The 21489-nt window shown below is 36.8% G+C and overlaps 1 protein-coding gene across 4 annotated transcripts in view; it reads right to left on the reverse strand.

The window, feature by feature from the left end:
• LOC150092429 (uncharacterized) overlaps positions 1-21489 on the reverse strand; it is a 366960-nt gene that overhangs the window by 10610 nt on the left and 334861 nt on the right. For all 4 annotated transcript variants that reach the window (XM_090415095.1, XM_090415093.1, XM_090415094.1 and 1 more), the window contains 2 exons: positions 19934-20257; positions 9603-10493 (listed from right to left, as the gene is read on the reverse strand). In XM_090415095.1, the coding sequence (XP_090271221.1) occupies positions 9603-10493; positions 19934-20257 (1215 nt within the window). The remainder of the gene's footprint in view (positions 1-9602; positions 10494-19933; positions 20258-21489) is intronic.

Genomic DNA, 21489 nt, shown 5'->3' on the forward strand with positions numbered 1-21489 from the left:
ACTTTGGCATCACATTCACGTTAATAGCCCGGGTGCGAGTTCAAATTCTTAGCATTCTAGTAGTTTACCACTTAGAAAGCAAGGCAGAGTGAGCTCTGAGACAACAGCAACTAGATGCTATGATTGGTTATTGTGTCAATCAATCCACAACTGAATGCTGTCATTTGTCATGAGTTGCTATTTTTGTTTTCTGAGTTTCATCTGTTTTGCATGCATGAAATGTGAACTGACATGGTAGACAAGTTTTTATATATAATATAGACTAGTTTTTAATATATAATTTTCGATAAATTTATAACTTTATTTTGCCCATATTTACAATGGGAAACAGTATTGTAGTCGAAGGAGGAAAGCCTCGCCTTCCTCTTCCACATTTTACACCACTGAGTAATTCAAATATACTAATCAAATATACACTAGCATTCTCCTTTATTGTTTTCTAATATATCTTAAAACAAGCACATTGTTCCCCACACTCAGTGCAGATTTGGTTACAATTATTTGATAAATTAAAGTATTCAAAGTTATCCTACAATTAATTGCATAAGATGAGCACCGATGTGCTATACCCACTCGCAACATACATCATCAACATACATTTGCAAAAATGCAAATGGTCAAACTGACGTGAATTTTGTAGCAGAGGTTACATAAGCCATGACAGCACACCCAACCAAAACGGGCATGCGACGTCACTGATTTTATATATATATGTGTGTGTGTGTGTGTGTGTGTGTGTGTGTGTGTGTGAACTCTGTATAACATCCTGTTATTTTTTTGCTGATTTAGAAAATGAAACATTATAATGGTATTAGAGTAATCTTATCTGGTTGGTATAAAAGGCAGAATAGTTAGAAAAGAAATTTAGTCATTACATTCATGCTAATCAGAGGATCAAGCAAATGAATAACAAATTGCTGTGTATTAAAATTATTCATGTGCTTATTTTTAATATATATCCAAAACACATTTGGTTAGGAACAATAATGAATTTTTGTGCAGTCCTACTACAATAATGCACACTAACAAAATATAGCCATAGGCTCCTGAGGTAAAAAGAAGTTTCATTAAGATACTACTAGTAAGGCTGCAATCTTTTTTTTTTTTTTTTTTTTAAATATAATAAAAGCCCATACATTAAGGTGCTTTTGGATCATGCTCTTTAGCAAGAATTCAAAAGAATTACCATTAAACCCTGGAATACAGCAATCGCTATCTTCCCAAAAAAGGATGATAGAGCAGCCATCCAATTCACTCACCTGTTTGTCATAACAGACTTCACCATTTTCTGGTTGAGATATTCTACTGAACTCAAATTCTCTATGTGATAGAGAACAAACATTTTTATGACATCATACCTAAATGCTGCAGATTAAGTACAAAAAGCCCATACATGTCATGCATATTCATGAATAAAATATATACAACAGATGCCAACAAACTGTTCAAGAAAATACGATTTCAGGATTGCTTTGTTTGCGATTTACTGGTGCAAGGACAGAAAAGGTCATACTGCAGCTGTATACAGGATAATTAATAATAAATCAATCAATAAATAAAAAATAGCTGAATAAGTAATGTTACGTAAAAGAACACCAATTTTAAAAGAAATCTGTCAATGTCATTCTATATATAATTTACATTTAAGATTGAATATATTCATAAAAATGAATTCTTTTCAAAAAGTTAACTTCATGCAATTTGGCAGTCTGACAAAACCTTATTGTATCACTGTATATGTGCAGTGCCCATGAAAATATAGAAGAGACATAATGTAGCAACAAAACATCTATGGAGAAGTGACTGGAGGAAGTTGGTGAGGGAGGGGATCAATTAAGAATTTAATGCTTCTGTACAATCAAGTATTTTAAGAGAAATTTTTAAGTGCATCACCCCAAATGTGAGAACAATATTCTAAGGTTGGGCAGATTTGAGTTTTAAAGTGTCAGGACTTGAGTGGGAGGGACATAGAATACTGTCATTTGGAACAGAAAATAATGTTTTTTTGGAAGATGAAGTAATGGACCTGATGTGTTTATGCCAGGATAGATTAGATGTGAGAGTTAACCCAAAGAGAGAAAACTATTGTCAAAAGTGAGAGAAGAAGCGAGGGTCTTTCTAGAAAAGAGAAAGAGGACTGCATTTTGGTGGCATTAAAATTTGCCAGGTTATCCTCACCCCACTTAAGAATGAAAAGGAGATCAGAGTTTAAGACACTGATTATCTTGAAGAATGAGTTACATGAAAACAAAGTTTTGAAAATGATAATAAAGAGTGGAGAATACTGTCATCAGGAAAGCTATGAACAGGATTGGATGTCAAGGAGAGAGAGAGAGAGAGAGAGAAGATCATTAAAGCATAGGAGGAAAGGGTAGGTGACAGCACTGAGCCCTAGGGTACATACTAGCACTAACTGAAAAATCTGATGAAAGGAAACTATCTGTAATAACCTCAGAGTGAACAGCAGAGAGATGCCAACAGTCCATTCACAAAGAGAGGGAGAAATACTTAAGGATGGTAACTTGGTAAGGAGGCCAAAGCCACAATGCCAGACTCAAATGCCTTGGAAATATCAAGAGGGACTTTGTTTCTCTAAATTTTCCCATGGTCTGCATCCAAAGGTGGGTGAAGTTGGCTAGGAAATATAGTAGGGAACAAGAGTTGCAGAATCCATAATGGTGATCATGAAGTAACTGGTGGGTCTCTAAGTAGTGAAGCAGTTAGTACTGATGACCTTTTCCATTATTTTTCAGAGTATTGAGGTCAGAGCAATATGGTGACAGTTTGATGGTTGACATCTCCCTTTATAGAAATAGCATGGACAAAAGCTTGCTTCTGGGCTGTGGGGTAGATGCCAAATGAGTAAGATGGATGGTATTTAATAGAGTACCACATGCTAGAACACTGGAATTGAGAAGCATGGGGAGGGATAGTCATTTGGTAGCTTAGAGATGAAGATATGATGCAGGACTGGTGAGAGTTCTGGAGCACAAGCTTTTAGTACAACAGGAGGAATATCACAACGCCAGGAGACTTGTTGGTATCAAGGTATTGTTGATGATTTTTCTAAAATTTCAGGAAGCATACTGTGGATAGTTTGTGGAATGGTGGGTGCTGTTGTGCCTTGGCCGTCCGTGAGAGGAGATAAAAACTGAACCAAGAGATCTGCCTTTTCTGTGGGAGATGTAACAATTTCCCAAAGCAATGTAAGCTGAGAGGCCGGAAGTTTTGACTGGGCCACTGGCCCCAGTCAAAAACAATCTGGGCTTCCAACAACTTTGGAAAAGTTGTTAGAAACCTAGGGTTTGGATAAATGTTGACGATTTTGAGTGGACTGAGGAATAAAAGCACTCATCCCCGTGAGAATAATTTCTATTACGAAATCCGAGCAGATGCTAGAATTGTAAGATTGGAAGCATTAATTAAACTATGAAAACAAGGTATAAAAGTCCAGGAGGTCATCCCAGTGCTGAGATTCTAGTAAAACTTTCTTCTAAAGATTTCCATTCTTGATAAGAAACGAATTCTTTCAATAGAACAGCATGACTCTGTTAAGGAGAGGTCATGTTTTAGTAACTTTATAACAGGATGACAAATAGACTGGACAGAGATGCTATCACAGTGATTTATCTGGATTTTGTCAATGTATTTGATAGGGTACCGCATGCTAAAATGTTGAAATTGAGAAGGATGGGGAGGGATAGTCATTTGTTAGCTTGGTTACAATGATATAGTTCAGGTGTGAGATATTCAGTTGTTTGCTGATGCTAAATTAGGAAGAGCAATGCCTGGAAGAGCTGATGTGATGTTGTTACAAGAGGATTTGAATAGGTTGGTGCTTTGGAAAGATTTACCATATTGGAGGAACTTTGCTTCAGGAAGAGGCAAGGCATTTAAGCATTTTGGTGGACAGGAAGCTGAAGTTCAGGTGAACACATTGCAAAAGTTGCAAGGGCTACTCAGAAAATTGCTGCCACAATGTAAAGAATGTATGGATAAGGGGGTAATAATTCCACTCTAATACAAGGTACTAATCAGATCTCACGTGGAATTCTGGGCACAAATCTGGTCACCTGGTATATATTAGCAATAAGAAACCACTGGTGAGAGTACGAGGACAGACTGAGGGAATGTGATCTTCAAATCTTGGTGGATGGAGGCAATTTGAACGAGTTAAGTTGAGAGGAGCCATCAGTCAGTAAAAAAGTGAAAAAGATTTTTTTGCATGGGGTGTGAATGCTCCAACATTAAATGTCTTATTGTCTGAAGCATTATTGTGGTCTGTGAGTGTTCAACCTTCTGCTATGAGTCTTTGGACTCCAGGATGGCTTGGAAGTAACACTATTACAGTTATGCTGATTGGTCTATATTTAGTTGGCATGCATGTACCAGACAGATATCATGCATTACATTTACAATAATCTCAAGTCAATATAGACATTTCTAGATGGGGACCACCCTCCCTTCAAGGAATTTTAGTAATCATTATGCACGCACAACTTTAATGCTAAAGTTGAATAGTCACACTTTGAGAACTATTAGAAACACTGCTCTAATAGTTCAAAAAACAATATAGATGTCTATAGCAGCTGTCTTATTAAAAAATCACAAAATTCTTTAAGAGTGGCAACTCAGACCACCTACATGTAACTAGTCATGACCAAGCTGCATGATAAGTTATTTTTTGGTTTTGAAGAAAATTTAGAACTGTCTTACAGTCAAGGCTCGACTTTTTTTTCTTTTCTTTGGGGGGGGGGGAGGGGGTGTACATATATATATCTGTGTATTTTTCAGTATTTATGTGGAAAGATATACATTGACATTCACCTTGTGCAATGGAAAATTCTTAATAGAACGCATTGCAAGTAAGTGTTAGCAAAATTAACTTTATTTTAAAATAAAAGCAAACAGTTTCTTTAATTCTCTATCATATTTACATTTGTTTCATTATAATTTAATTTTTTTAAAAAAAATCCATTATTTTTAATTCACTGGTTATATTATGGCTATCACTAACATAGGATGGACATGCCTATCAACTAATGACCTAAAAATAGATATTTGGTTAGTTTTTATTAAAAACACATAATTTCAAGCATATTGGATTGCCAGTTTCCTCTTCATATTTCTCCACCAATGCAGGAGTATCCCCACGTTTCTGTAATCTTACCCACACTCTTCCTCCTTTCTACCAATGACTTCTCTCTGACTTCAAATCCTATTCACAGCTTTGCCGACAAAAGTACTCTTTATTCCACTTCCTCATTCAAAAAACCACATAGTACTCAAAATCATAGATGCCTCAAGGATCTTCCATAACCAATGACAAACACTGATCTCCTCAACATTCTAATTAATGTTGAAGGTGAAGCAGCAACATTAATGGGATGAAGAAAACTTAGTCAAGTTCAATGTCATAAAATACAAGCCTGCCTTATTATCCACAAGAAAGGGCCCAGCTCACTCCCTCTTACTTTTGATAATGTTCCAATTTCCTTTCAAGATCAGCTTATCTTCTTGGGTTGACTCACCGAATTTATCCTGATGCAAACAGGTTACATACATAGCCTCTAAAAAGCTTGGTCTGCTTTCCATTCAAAACATTATTTCCCTTCCTCTAAACTCATAACACTTCATAAGTCTCAGATCTGAACAATCATGGAATGTTGTTCCCACATTTTAGGTGGTGCACCTAAGACCTCCCCAAGAATTCTTACTGATATTCTTGGGGAGGTGTAGTTAGTATATCCACTCTCCAGCCAAAAGGCCGTGGGTTTGAATCCTACCCAGAGAATGAATGTTTGTAATTGTCTTTCACCCACCCACGCACACAGAGTAGGTCACCATGAGAGAAGCAGATCCAACTATCTCACAATGAGAGAGGCCTTTACCCATTAGTGGGGAAGGTCTAGGCTAAAAATCATCATTCAGAAAAATGTAATCTGTTTAATAGATGACCCTTCCCCATAGGTGTATACTGCTTTTGAACTATGCCTTTTCTATAGGTATAAGCCATGCTCCTCTGAATTGGCCACTGCCATTCCCCCACTTTCTTCTAACCACATACGAACCAGATCAGCCACTGTCCAAATGTATTGAACGATTTTCTCATTGTCTTTCTTTATTCCATCCACTTCTATTCTTTTGAATAATCTCTTCCATACTATTTTTCCCACCATGTACAACCTCCAACTCTTTAAGAAAAATACCAATAGGCTACCTCTTTTTCTTTAATCACTTACCCACACATGGAACTATAGGTCCTGTAATCTTTCATGTGTGGGATCATCTTAAAAAAAACTATATGAAGTAAAACAAAATGTACCAACAACTATGTCCAGATGAGTTTGTCTTCTGCTTGAAACAATCAAGTTCAAGAAACATTTACTGCAGATGTGGCCAAAGAATCCAAAATGGTTATCTGTTTAGGAAATGTGGTACTGTATAAGTTTTAAGGGACTAATCCAACACAGAATTATAAATATGGAGTCAGTTAGTTCAGAAATCATGGTTGCATTCTAGACTGTCAGACCATTAAGTGTCGCTAATTAAAATGCTATCTGCTTCAGTTTTAGTAACAGCAAGCAAATCAAACATCTGAAATGGCACTAACCAGCCTTTTCTTTTGGGAGAGTGTAAGGCGGTTCTGTACACAGTACCATGTTATTTCTGTATGGCTGCTAAAATATGTACATATAGTCATCGCTATGGCAAGCACCATTATAACTATTGAAAATCAAAATATTTTCAATAGTTCCATTAGGCACTGAAGAAAATTCAAAGCAAAATATCCATATGGTTCCCTGAGCATTTTTTTTACACACAGAACCGTCTAGAGCAGAGCTTCCCAAACTGTGTGTCGTGACACGTTAGTGTGATGGCTGCAGCGTGAAGGTGTGGCGTGCGAATATAAAGCGTTAAACAGAATAATCGCTGAAAATTTCCACAGCGGAATCCATTTCGCAAAGTACCGGTAAGACTTTTAGTTAGCACTGTTAAAATTATATATACAAACTATCTTTTAATTATTTTTAACCTTTAAGAATATTTCATATCAATATATTTCGATAAATAATGGAGAATAAATGCAGCAGAATTCATCCCTGTGGTTTTATCACGTAGTAGTCGCCCGGTTCTTATTATCGTTCGACCAATAAAAATAAAGCGCACCACTTATTCGTACAAATATTATTATTGATGTTTATTCAAACTGCAACGTGAATAAATGAAGAGCTGATGCTTGTATTTTATGTTTAGTTACTGTTAAAGCTTTACAATAAATTCGCACAGTTTTATTTATCAAATTGGTGTTGAATTACCTGTAAAATGGATAAGTTTCTAATTAATAAAAGAAAAGCTGAAGGTGATGTTTGTGATGAACAAAATGTATCGACTATAGAGGAAACTACGCAAGAATCAACTGTTGAACGGTCTGCATTAATACGGACCACATGACCCATCAGACTGAATTACTGAGCCAGGAAATTACGTTTGTCTAAAAAGTGTGTCACCAACATGAAAAGTTTGGAAAGCACTGGTCTAGAGTATGCAAGTATATTTCTTTGTTTTCATCTGTATATATATATATATATATAATTTTTTTTTAAAATAAATTTTATGATGTATTTTAGTATGCTACATGAAAAAAAAACCCAAAAGAACTGATGGTGATGGCTTTTGTGCATGTCTCCCCGAAAACTCCTCACTTTGTATACAGATATATATCATCCGTGTATAGAGGCTTAATATATATCATATTTTAAGTGATGAATTTGTATATGGGACATAGGCCACAAAATGAAAATATTTTATTAATAAATATACTAACAAAATTGCAATTTCAATTACCCAAAAAAACATTCCTTTATTTTAAACAGTAAAAGAGAACTAATTGTTCTACATGTTAACTTTTTGCTGAATTTTTAAAAAGTTTCAATTGCATTCTCTTTGTTATACTGATATACAAATTGATTTTAATTTTACTTAGAGTACCTTGTTCTATAGGTACTCTGGACTGCCTCAAACCAGACATTGTTTTGCTATCAGCGTGACATCAACTTGCTAATGACAAATCTCCAAGTCACCAAACGAAGATAAGGAGCTGAAAACTTTCAAATTCATGACAAATTAAACTCAGGTATGGGCTGTTGTGAAAAGCAACAATAAAGTTTTTTTGTTTTTTTTTAAAAAATCAAAAACCCATTGATCCATGTGACCAAGTGCTACTAAGAGTAAGTCCCATCCAGATTTAACATTAGGCCAAAAAGGCATTATGATTTTCTGTTGCACCAATGACATGAGTCCTGTTTTACCCTTCTTGTGATGTGCAAAACTGCTATATGCTCTTTCTCCCTAACCTCAAAAGCTTAACCAATCTGGTTGTGTAAGAGAAAATGCAATGAGAAGTTCTCAAACATACCTGGAGAACTGTAGCAAGTATATGGAAACAATCTTTGAACGCTTCTTTAATATCAGTCCAAGTTCTTGGAAATATTTATTGACAATTATCCTACAAAGGGCAGGGTGAATGCTTAGAGAAACCTTAATGTCACTGATATGACCAATTTTTGGAAGGTAGTGGAATTTTTTTCTTCTCTTTCTGAATGTCATTCCTCAAAACATAACACGGATTATTGAAGTACTAGTTCCAAAGGATCCTTTTCGCTATCAATGTCATATGGCTTTGATATATTAAATATTGGTCACTTCAGGGGAAGTTTGACTCACAACATACCCAACACTGGCCACACAAAAAACTCTGGAAGGGGAGGAAGAAAGAACATGGCAAAAACATGACTATTCTCACACAAAATAAAATATAGCAATCAAGCCTCATTGCTGCCAAAGAAAACCTGGATACATTTTAAAGTGCTACTAATGAGAAGACACTGCAGAAAGCTTAAAATGAAGGAACGAATGAGTGATGAATATTATCTTAAAATTTGATCATTACTATAGCCCTAGGAGTACTGTTTTTCAGAGTACTTCAAAAGAGATCTCTGCTTTTCTCATAACAAAATGAGTCAGATTTCACATCTAAATCAAAGATGCTGAACCTGTTTTCTAAAATTTCTGTTATTCACATCTCAGCTGCTATTTCGACTTTGCCCACTTGCCCAAGTTTTTCACATGCTTATTTCATTAACATCTCTCTTTTTTTTTATATGCCTCCTAACACAAATAGCTGGATTTGGCTACCATAATTTGATCCCACATATTTGAATGCCAAACACATGGGATCTTTTATTTTTATGAAGGACTCTGTAAATGTAAAATAAAGGCATAATTTCATTTCAAACAATGGATATGTATGTCCCACAAATGCCTCTTTTTGCAAGACAAAAACTACTGTCAGACAACTGAATTCCTAACAATAGATAATTTGTTAAGAGATATAATTATATTTTTTAACAAAACAATGAGATGTGTTTAAAGACATTTTAAACCCCCAGTTGGAACAAGTAATTTCTTAATTTAAAACTGCTGTCCTATATTAAAAATAAAGAAAAAATTTAAGTAGAATGCAAATTCAAACTTCGGCAAAGTTCAAATGTTGGCAAGGGATGTGAATGTCTATTAAACCAATAAAGAAATAAACTTACTTGTGCGCGCCCAATTTTCTGAGATTGTTGTTGCTGCTGCTGACTACTAGTAGCAGTTGTTGTAGCAGTAGTGGTATGACCACCAGGTCTCTGAATGGGTGAAGGATAATGTATACCACCTGTTGCAGTTCCATGTTGAGACTGGTGAGGACTATTTCTAACAATAGCTGGGAACATCACTTGTGGTCGTACACCAGGAGACTGGACATGGTTGAATTTCTGCTGGCCAAAATAGTAATGTTGCTGGGCTTGAGTTAAAGTATACTGAGATCCTTTGCCTGAAGTTGAGCTTGTAAGCCTAGCACCACCTGAAGAACTGGTCTGTTGACCAACTTTTCCAACTACTCCAGGGCTTGATATCTGAGGGACAGCTACAACAGATCCTGAATTAACTGTTGTTGTTGTTGTATTCCCAAGTGCAAACACCCCTCCACCTCCTCTAGTTGAGGATGCAGTGTCCATTGTGGGAGAACGCGAGTTTGACCTAAGCGAAGTTGACGATTCGACACCAGGACCAATACTGTTCATAACTGTGTTAGCTTTGAACTGATGACCACCAAAATTACGAAAGTTCTGAGTTACAGCAGATGGTGGAATTATGTTCAGTGCAGACTGTGAGCCATATCCCTGCTGAGAGGGAAACTGTTGCATTGGAGAACCAGGAGTGGCAGGAGGTTGATGATAAAAGCTAGGTGCTGTTTGACCCTGGGCAGAAGATGAATAGTATGATGTGGTAGGGCCTGGCTGGACCGGCTGAAGGCTGTGAAGACCTTGAAGGTGGTGGTTTGGGGGACCAGCAGGAGTAGGAGCTGGTCCAGGTGTAGGTCTTGTTTGAACCAACTGTGATCCCAATAAATGAGATGTTGCCAAATTTTGTTGTGCATTAAGAACCTAGATGGAAGAGACATATGTATATATATATAAAAACAGTAACACCATCTTTTTGATATTTTGTGAATTTGTCAAATTAAAAATTCCACTCAGTATGTCTAAATTTTGTAAAAAGAAACTTCTGAAGTCAATAAAAGCCTGAAATTTCATGCTCCAAATATTAGCAGCTGGCATTACATGACTAAGGGTGAAAACAGAGCAGTGTCAAGTTAACAATAAATGCATATAAATGAAACTAGAGCTGCATGATAATGCCAAGCACTGTCCATTTTAAAATGATACATTTATACTTAATGCAACACAGACTGTATGATAAAGGTGATGTAGAGGCATTTAGTTTTTAAGATGTTTGGAGAAACTGTTTCATCTAACAATCTTTCAGTGACAGAAATTGAATCAGGATTACATATCAGTACTGAGGTAGAGAAAAACCCATCAAAAACAATGAAGCCAGAGTAGATAATATCCAACCAGAAGTGATCAAGTATGGAGGCAGAGTTTTACAGTGGCATTCTGAATTCTGAAAATCTGATTCAGTAAGTCAAATTCTGGATGATTAAAGTAAAGCACTCACAGTACACATTTCTATATAAAACTCAACAAGAATTATAGAGGAATTAACCTACTTAGTATTCCACGCAAGCATACTAAGGAGTAAGAAAAATTGTAGAAGAGAAATTTTGAGAAACAAGCGTTTTAAGGGCATATAGAGGTAGTCAAGATCAATCTGACTTTTAAGACAAATATATGAGAAATCCTGGGTATATAACAGGGACCTGCATTTAAGTTTATCAGTAGGAACTGACTAAGAAAACTGAAATAAGATTGACAAAACTAGAGTCCTGACAGATAAGACTAACGTGGATGATGGATGGAAGGTTGTAATAACGCAAAAACTTTCATGTTGTACTATTATACTATCTTGCACAATTCTCTTGAGGATACATAGGAATTTAATGATTCTTAGAGAACTCGAGAATAACTAGAGAACTCCCACTTGCAAAGACTTGATAAACTTAGGGAAAAACTTTGTTTTTCAACTGAAAGTGATGTAGCTCATCTCACATGGAAGCTGCAGGCTTTTTTAACCCTGAAATAAATTAGCGAGAATTAACTGTTCTATCAGAGCATTAATTAGGTTTATATATGAAATCAGGTCTGGAGCGAATAACGAGGGAAGAAATGGTGTAGGAATTGTGGTGTGTGGCAGAATGAAGGGTGAAGTACTGGACGTGGGTAGAAGGAACGACAGGATCATGCAAATGAAATTGGGTCTTGGAGAAGAGCGGGTGGTCGTATTATATATATATATATATATGCCCCGCAAGTTGGTTGTACAGCAGAGGGAAAAGATGAGTTCTGGAACGTGTTAGATGAAGAAATGAGGGAATTGGAAGAAAATGAGATGGTGATTGTCGGAGGAGACTTGAACAGGCACATAGGAAGACAGAATAGAGACTGTGAAAGGGTGCATGGTGGCCACAGAGTGGGAATGATGAACCAGGAAGGAGAGAGGGTTGTGGACTTTGCAGTAGCGTTTGATCTGGTAATTGTGAACTCGTTTTTCTTCAAGAGGGAAGAACATTTGATAACATTTAGAAGTGGTAACAACAGCTCACAAATTGACTACATTTTGACTAGAAGAAAACATCTTAAGGTTGTGACAAATTGTAAAGTAATTCCAACAGATCAAGTAGCACAACAACACCGACTGCTGTGCGCAGACTTTAAAATAAGATTGAAGATAAGAACTTCTGGTTGCCATGGGACGAAGACAATTAAGTGGTTTCGCTTAAAAGAGGAGAGTGTGAGGAATCGTTTTAGGGAGGGAGTGTTAGAGAGGATTTCAGATGGACTGGAAAGTGTACAAGATTGGTGGAAACATAATTCAAAAGTAATCCTGAGTTGTGCAATCGAGGTGCTTGGTGAGACATCTGGAAAGATTAGAGAGCAGAAGGAGGGTTGGTGGTGGAATAATGATGTACAAGTGGCAGTGACAGCTAAGAGGAAGGCAAAGCAGAAGTGGGATGAGTCAAGAGTGGAAGAGGACAGAGAGGTGTACAAAGAGAGAAAGCAAGAAGCCAAGAGAGTTGTGGCACAGGCGAAGGCCATGGCATATCAAGATCTGTATGATCAATTAGAGACAAAGGAAAATTTACCAACTAGCGAAATGTAGAAATAAAGCAGCTAAGGACATCTTACATGTGAGGCAGATCAAAGATGCTGAAGGAAGAGTATTATGGAGGGATGTGGACATAAGAAACAGATGGAAAATATACTTTGAGGGACTTTTGAATGAGGAAAATGCAAGGACTCACAGAGGAGATGGGCAGCCTTCTGAGGGGATGGTGCAGAACATCAGTAGAATGGAAGTGACGGAGGCCACGAAGAGGATGAGGAATGGAAAAGCGGTGGGCCCCGACAGAATTCCAGTGGAAGCATGGAAGGCACTGGGGGAAGAGGGAATTGACCTGCTGTGGGACCTGTTCATTAAAGTTTGCCAACAGGAAAATATACCCGAGGAATGGAGGGAGAGTACTCTTGTTCCCATCTACAAGGGTAAAGGGGATGCACAAGACTGTAAAAATTACAGAGGAATAAAGTTGATGTCCCACACAATGAAGATCCTAGAAAGGGTTCTTGATGGTAGATTGAGGGAGGAGGTGGAGATTGCAAAGGAACAATTTGGCTTCGTGCCTGGTAGATCAACAACAGATGCTATCTTTGGGTTACGACAGATGATGGAAAAATATCGAGAGAAACAAAGGGAGCTACATCTGGTATTTATTGATCTGGAGAAAGCAGACGATAGAGTGCCAAGGCAAGAAGTCTGGAGGTGTCTGAGGGAGAAGAAGGTGCCGGAGAAATATGTCAGGTTGGTGTGGGAAATGTACAGACAAGTGTTCGGACCTGTTTGGGACAGACAGAAAGTTTTCAAGTAACAGTTGGCTTGCATCAAGGGTCAGCATTAAGTCCATTTCTGTTTAATATCGTGATGGAGGTGGTAACAGAGGAGGTGAGAGAAGATGCACCTTGGACAATGTTGTATGCAGATGACATCTTGCTGTGTGTAGATTCAAGAGAAGAAGCGGAAACTAAACTGGAAAGATGGAGAAAAGTACTGGAAGAGAGAGGTATGAGACTGAGCAGAAGTAAGACAGAGTATATGTGTTGCGCAGTGGGCGGTGGCCAGGAGGCAGATCTGGAGCTGGAAGGAACTTTAGATACTTAGGTTCAACAGTGGAAGAAGATGGAGGAGCTGAGAAGGAAGTGGGATGCAGGATACAAGCGGGTTAGAGGAACTGGAGGGAGATGGCTGGAGTGTTATGAAAGGCAAAATTTATAGGACAGTAGTGAGGCCAGCTATGACATATGCTATAGAAACTGTGGCCCTGAGGAAAAAATAACATCAGCAGGATGGAAGTAGCAGAGATGAGAATGCTTAGGTGGATGTGCAGTGTGACCAGAAAGGATCATCTGAGAAATGACTATGTCAGGGGAACAGTGAAAGTTACAAACTTAGGAGCAAAAATACAGGAGGCAAGGTTGAGATGGTTTGGTCATGTGATGAGGAGGGAGGACGAATATGTGGGAAGAAGGGTCATGCAGATGGATGTGCAAGGAAGGCAGAAGCGTGGGCGGCCAAAGAAGAGATGGAGGGAGCTGGTAGAAGAGGACTTGAAGATGAAGAACTTGGATGTGGTGACAGCCCAAGACAGGAAGGTGTAGAGGAGAAGCTGTAGAAGAAGAAGATATATGAAATCAAGTCACTCAGCCATAATACTGATTCAAGTTACTGAGCCTAATAGGTTAGGGAAAAGGTGAAGAGGCAAAACAATCCTACTCACAAAAGGCAATAACTTTTTCGGTGTGTGTTTTACCCCCCCCCCCCCCCCCCCAACCAAAAATGGTAATACCAATAACTTTTTTTTTTTTTTTTCAAGAAATGAAATTTGTATAAAATCAAAAATGACTGAAATTAAAGTGCAAAAAAATTATGTGGAAATCAAATAAAACAGAACCTAATCACTTACTGCCCACAGTGCATCAGTGGGCCGTAAAGGATTAGATAATCTAGAAATTCTGCTTTAGAGACCAAGTACTTTATTTCCCAAGTCTCTTTAGACTGCCAAAAAGTAGGGTTGAAGATTCATCAGTTAATAAAAATAACCTAACACTCAAAAAACCTTCATAACCACCTATGGCCCAGTGGGATTGCCTATCGCTTATAAGGTGGAAGTGCTGTCTCTACTTGACCACTCAGCATCTGGTCTACAAAAATTAAATCATTTTTGTAGCATAATAGAAATAAATCCTATGGTAATACATACTTCTCATGTAAGTGATAGATGAATCCTGCTCTAAGATATTTGTGTATCTTTAAAGAAAATTTCAAAATTATGCCTGGAGGCAATGAAATTTCTTTTTAGACAAATGTATAAAAACACATGTAATTCTGAACAGAATGAATGTATACAGACTTAATGAGAAAAATGGTTCTGATTTCTCAGGAATTTTATGCCACAAGATTTATTAAATATCACAGCAGCAGATGTAATGTACGATGGTGGTCTGAAAAGTTCTCGTCCTAACAATGAAAACCGAATTTATAATTTCAAAATTATTTTTATTTTTCAACATAATCTCCCTTAAGAATAATACATTTATTTCAGCAATGCTCCAGCACCATTATCCCATCCCTGTAGTGGTTCTCAGTAAGATCTGCAAAATACCCCTCTACAGCTGCAATCACCTCTTGATTTGAAGAAAAACTCTGACCAGTGAGGAAGAGTTTTAGTTTGGGGAAGAGATAGAAGTCAGAGGGAGCCAAATCTGGGGAATAGGTTGGATGTTCCAACAATTCATAGTGCACATCCCTTAATTTTCCCATTGCCAAAACACCTTTGTGGGTAGGTGCATTGTCCTGATAAAAGATGATTTTTTTTTCTTCTGCAAACCGAATCTTTTCTCACAAATTTTTTCATCTAGTCTGGTTAAAAGATCAGAATAATATTCCCCGGTTATTGTTTTACCCTTTTCAAGATAATAAACAAAATGCCTTTAACATCCCAAAACACCGATGCCATGACCTTTCCTGCTGATGGAACAGACTGTCTTTTTTGGTGCTGAACAACAACCGGCTTCTATCCACTGTTTCGATTGCTGTCTAGTGCGTAATGGTGAATCCAAGTCTCATCCATATTAATAAATCTATGTCTATGCACAAAATCAATTTTATTCTCCAAGCACTGTTCAGATTTTCATGCGAGTGCGTTTTTGATCTGCTGTGAGCAAATGCAGCACCCATCTTGCGCAAAGCTTTTTGATTTGCAATTCTTCATGCAAAATAACCCACACGTTCTTTTGAAATGCCTGTAGTCTCAGCAGTTTCACACACTTTGACTCGCCGGTCATCCAATACCATATTGTGCACTTCCTCGATTTTTGGTGTTGTTACATTTTTTGAACGTCATGGAACATCTTTAAGGCTGGTATGGCCATGTTTAAACTCGGCAGTCCATTTCTTAATTGTCAAAAATGAAGAGTGCCCATCAACTTTTATGAACTTTGAATGAATTTTTGGCGTTAAACCTTCTTTTACAAAGAATTCTATAACTTTATCCATTTCAAGGGATAAAGTTGAGTATACAGACAATACTTTTGCCGCAGAGAGCTGTACCAACTTAGAAGAAAGAAAAAAAAAAAAAATTGCCGATAGTGTAGCCATCTATGGTCCAGGCCGAGAACTTTTTCAGACCACCCTCATAGTTACACAAAGCCTCTGCAGAAGAGATCCACTGCTCAGGGTGCATCTGATGCTATGCTGATTTTCATACCAGAGTTGTCACAGCAACTATATAATTTTTATTAAAAACTCCTGATGAATCAAAGGGAATTAATTCAAGTGTATAGAACTGAAAATCCTTCATATAAATCTTAGGTTTGATACATTTTTCCTTAATGATGTGGCCCATACACCATCTTCCTGTGCACTTACCAATTCTAATGGCAGATTTCTAACTTATATTTGGAAATCAGTCTTAACAAATGAAATAATAACTACTAGTGTAAGTCATTAATTACACATAGAAAACAATTTACACACACATTTCATGTTTAAGTCTACAATTAATGAAATTATTTAAAGTTTTTTTTTTTTTTTTTTGCTGTCTAATGCACCCAATCTATGTAAAATTCTAACTAAAGTGTTTTAAGCCTGACGATGTGAATATTAAACATAACCAAATCTCACTGGAGAATGGATGTTTTTAGATGGGAAATCACTTTCACCACCTGGTGCAAGACCACTACCCTGATTAGCAGAGGACTAAAGTGACCTTGACAAGGTACAATGATTGGTGTCTGACACCTAATGAATGTTGTATATCAGATATTGTGCTTAAAGAATGTAGCAATGTGTATTACTATTATTATTATATGGGCGCCTCCATGGAGTCCGAATACTCATCATGGGAGACCCAATCTATCGTACTATCCTTGAACCCATTAACAGACAAAGCACTCACAAATGACTCTGGCAAACAATTCCACTCATTCACAAATCTAGTCATCACACCCATATTAACCACACCTGTATTCAATTTCCACAGATGACCCCTTTGTTCTGGTCCCTCTAACGAAGTGCTGAAACATTTTCCCTGCATCTATCCTATAAAACCCTTTAAGCAATTTAAATGTATCTATCATATCCTTTCTCTTTTTTTTTTTTTTTTTTTATCTCCTATCAACCAACTTCTGCAATCCACCCCCTCAATCTATCCTCATAGGGAACATTCCACAGGTCATTCACCTCTGAATCCTCTCCACTGCTTCCTCATTCCCAAGAAACCCAGGGGACAAAACTTGAGTACAAAAGTAATCCAGATGTGGATGTATCAAGGCCTTATAAAGAGGAATAACAAGTTCCTTATCTCTACTTGTCAATGTGTTCTTCAATAGCCAAGTAAATAGCAATATATCCTCTAAATTTTAATCCTGTCTACCACCACTCCTAAATCGCTAGCTTCACATATTTCCTAGATTAGTGCCATTAATGTGGTATACAGCTTGTAATATTCCAAAATGCATAACTTTGCATTTCTCGACATTAAACTAACACCCATTATCTTCTGCCCATACCGACAGCCTACTTAAGTATTCCTGCAAGCTCTCCACATCACCTTGATTAACTATTACCTCGATTAACTATTACCAGGAAAATGCTGGTCTTGAAATTCATACTTGCTCTTGTTATCATTCAGGGAGTGGGAGGTGTGATTCAAGTCTGATTAGCAGAATAATGAATTACTGACCATTTAAAACTATATATTTAAAAATTTATGTACATTTAATCATACAAATACAACATTTATTTTACAAATGATATTCTATCTTTTTCAATTTAGCTACTTGAATACAAATTCTACTCTACGGTTCTTCTTTATGAAGTGGTCAATAACACCGTCATAAAAAGTTGGTTGTAACTTAATTTTCCCAAGCAATACGCACACTTGCCAAGGTAGCTTTGACTAGACGAGCAAGCACCGGCCTTCGATACACAATGCAAAGCTCAATTATTGCCACACAAGCTTAAGATGTCTTCTGTCTACAAAAATGAAAGCCTAAATGGAATGCTTATAAATGCATGCATTTATTAACAAATAAATATTACTTTTTTTCTCAATTAATGAGCTTGTGCAGCAAGCATGGAGAATTCGCCCCGGACTATTGTGCTACTTGATTTCACATCAGCAAACAACTGAATATTTCCTTTCAGGTTATTTCCTACATCATTTATGTAAAAATTAAACAGCAATGGTCCTAGCCTGAACCTTGCAGCACACCACTAGTCACCTGTTTTTGCATTGATGCTGCCCCCTCCATATACCACTTCGATATTTATCAAGCATCCACCCTCTTATCCACATAACCAGTATCATATCCACCCACTTGTTCTAATTTGTGTAACAGATTTCCATGTGGTTTATCAAATGCCTTTGTATAGCAATTCTAAGATATGACTGACCCCTCACAAAGTTATGCTGCCCCTCATACAGTATTATATTTTTATCCACCCATTCTTGAATTCTCTTTTTGACCAATTTTTCCAGTACTTTTACCACTACACCTGAGATACTGATTGGTCTATAATTTGCTACTGCAGTCTTAGAACCTCCATTATTCTAGGAAATTATTTTGCCCTCTTTCAACTCTCTCCGAACTTTAACCATTACTGAGATTTAATTTAAAAAGCCTAGTCAAAGGCACTGTCACTTCCCTTGCACATTCTTGCAAAACCCAAGCTGATATCCCATCTAATCCAGCAGCAGTATTTACAATGAGACTCTGTAATATCCTAAGAACCTCCAATTCATCCACCTCTGTTCCCACATTATGGGCTATCACATAGGTTAAAGTAATAGCCTCGTTAGGATGATATATCCTTGCAAAGTGGTCACTCAGTAATCCGACTATTTTACCTGCTTCTGTTGCCTTGTGATCATCACTCATTAAGGTTAATCTTCCATGGTCATTTTCTCGTTACTTGCCACATAAAGAACTCTTTGGGATTTCATTTGGCCAGCTTAGTTAGATTATTCTCATAGTCTGATTTTGCCTTCCTTGCCAGAGCCTTGTGCATCATTAATAACATATGCTAATTACTAAGAAGAAAAGCAATCATCTACTTTTATTCTTAGCAGTTCTGTTATACAATCTTATATACATTGTTACTTAGTGGTTCTTCCCTTTCCCCCAAATGACCCTTGCTATCAGCATTTATACAGAGAATGACAAGTTATCATAATGCTTTCTCAGCATTCTTTAACATGCTGAAAACTTTGCTTAAGAAATCTGGAGTACTTATATTCATTCTACTAATGAGAATATCTAGAAGTGATGTATAATTCAGATTCAAAGTTAACAGAATTTACTAAATTATCTATAAATAAGAATTCATAACTGAATTTATTTCTTCAGTTAAATTCAAAACATAAACTGAATGATTATTTTAATTTTTATAATATCTGGCAAAAACAGCCTAATAAAAAAGCAGTAGTCTATAAATGCTAAAATGTGCTTTAAACCAATTTATAATTATATAGTGAGAATGTTCATAAGAGTAATATAACTATAAACAAAGCTTAACTATTATAAGATCTGAGGAATTTTCCTGCTTTACAGCCAAACATACGTATATAAATTTGCAAAACTGGAATTTCTTAACAAATCACATTTTTAATAATACGCTATACAAAACTAAAACCAGAATTACAGTAAACCTCAGTATGTGGCAATAACCAGAAAAAATTGAGTGAAACAACTTATAACAGTAGAGATCTTGTAATAGTCAGACTTTATATATACATGTTCTATTTAATGTTTAGTTTTTAGTATTTTTTCTCCTTGTAGATGAGAAAGCCAAAAAAAAGCATTTTCACCTGACTTGATGTAACATGCTGACTCTGTGGATAACCAGGCTGAACTCTAAACTGGCTTGATGAATAAATATCCTGAGCTTGATGAGCTGTTGGTGGAGGGGGGCCAGGATGAGCAGTCTGTACAAACATACTCTGCTGACCAAAGGCACTGGACAGCTGGGCATTAGGTGGTTGGTGAGAAAGACCATATGTACTAAGAGCTGCATATCCATGAGGAGGCTGTGAAAACTGGGCCATAGCAGCAGCCATTGCTGCTTGTGACTGGCGACTTAACACTTGACTACCATCCATTTGCAGATGTTGAAACAATCCAGTTTGAGCCATCTCAATGGAAAAAGAGAAAAATCACTCAGTATAAAATTATCAATAGAAAACATATATTAATTTCTCCCCAAAATCTCAGAATTTAAAGTAAAATCCTATTTCACAATATTTAAAAATATCTGCTATACAAATTTCTTATAATAAGCATGTTTTTGTTTTATACTCACTATACATGGTAGCACTTCAATGCTTTAAAAATACAGCTTTCGTACAATGTTACATGCCACTTACCTTGAATTGCATCAAATGAATCTCCTTTGATTCATCAATATTAATGTTTTAAGTGTATACCCTTACAAATGAAAATTTACATAAATAGCATTTCTGCAATCATATTTTACTCCTTAATCTTTGATGTGTGACCTTTTAAAAAAAGTTAGTCCATATGCTGAGATGGTATTTTAAGTGCTTTCCTTTTCTGCCCTCCCCCAACTCTCTTCTGCTCAGGTGTTATTTGGTGCAGCAGTGTTTGAATCATTGCTAACAGAGGAAAGCAGTAATACTTAAATACAGTAAAACAATAAGCGAACTGCACAAATTTAAACCAAGAATTTTCTTTTACCCCACAAAGGTTGTCATTTTGAAACTCAGTCATGCAGCTATGGGCTATGCTTATTGGTTGTCTCTATGAACAGTTTCAGTATTTGTGCATTTAAGATGCTATTTCTTATTCGCAACTAGTTAGCAGTCATCATAACCAACTAAGTGACTAAGACAATGCCTAAGAGCAGCAAGTATGGAGGACAGCAGAAACTCGAAAAATTGTGTGTCAACCAGAAAAACACGACTTGTTTTTAATTTTACATTTTCTGGAATATAGGGACAGGAAAATTGTGCATTTTTTGGGGGGGGGGGGGGGGGGTACCAGAACAATGATGCTGCCGGTCAGGCACAGTCATAAAGTAGCAGTCTTAAAATCCGAATAAGCCAGATGCTAATTCAACAAAGCAAAACTATTTATTAATAATAATATGGGGGGAAAGGGGGGGGGAAGAGATAAAAATGGTATTACAGTAAATACTGTATTTCTTTAGGCCTGTTCTAAATTGACTTTGCAGCACTTGCAGTTCTTTCTGATAAATTTTTATAGCATTGTCTACGATGATGTACAATGTGGATTCCTTTTTTAAGCCTGTTGTGCTTGTCATATCACGTTCTCTAGTTTCTTTCAAAATGTTTTATTTCAAGCTGATAGTCACTACTTAAGGCTTTCCTTTTTTTACTCACTACTT

Source organism: Typopeltis vanoorti, chromosome 26, assembly GCF_054136105.1.
Source record: "Typopeltis vanoorti isolate ZY-2024b chromosome 26, IOZ_Tvanoo_1.0, whole genome shotgun sequence".
Lineage (NCBI taxonomy): Eukaryota > Metazoa > Arthropoda > Arachnida > Uropygi > Thelyphonidae > Typopeltis > Typopeltis vanoorti.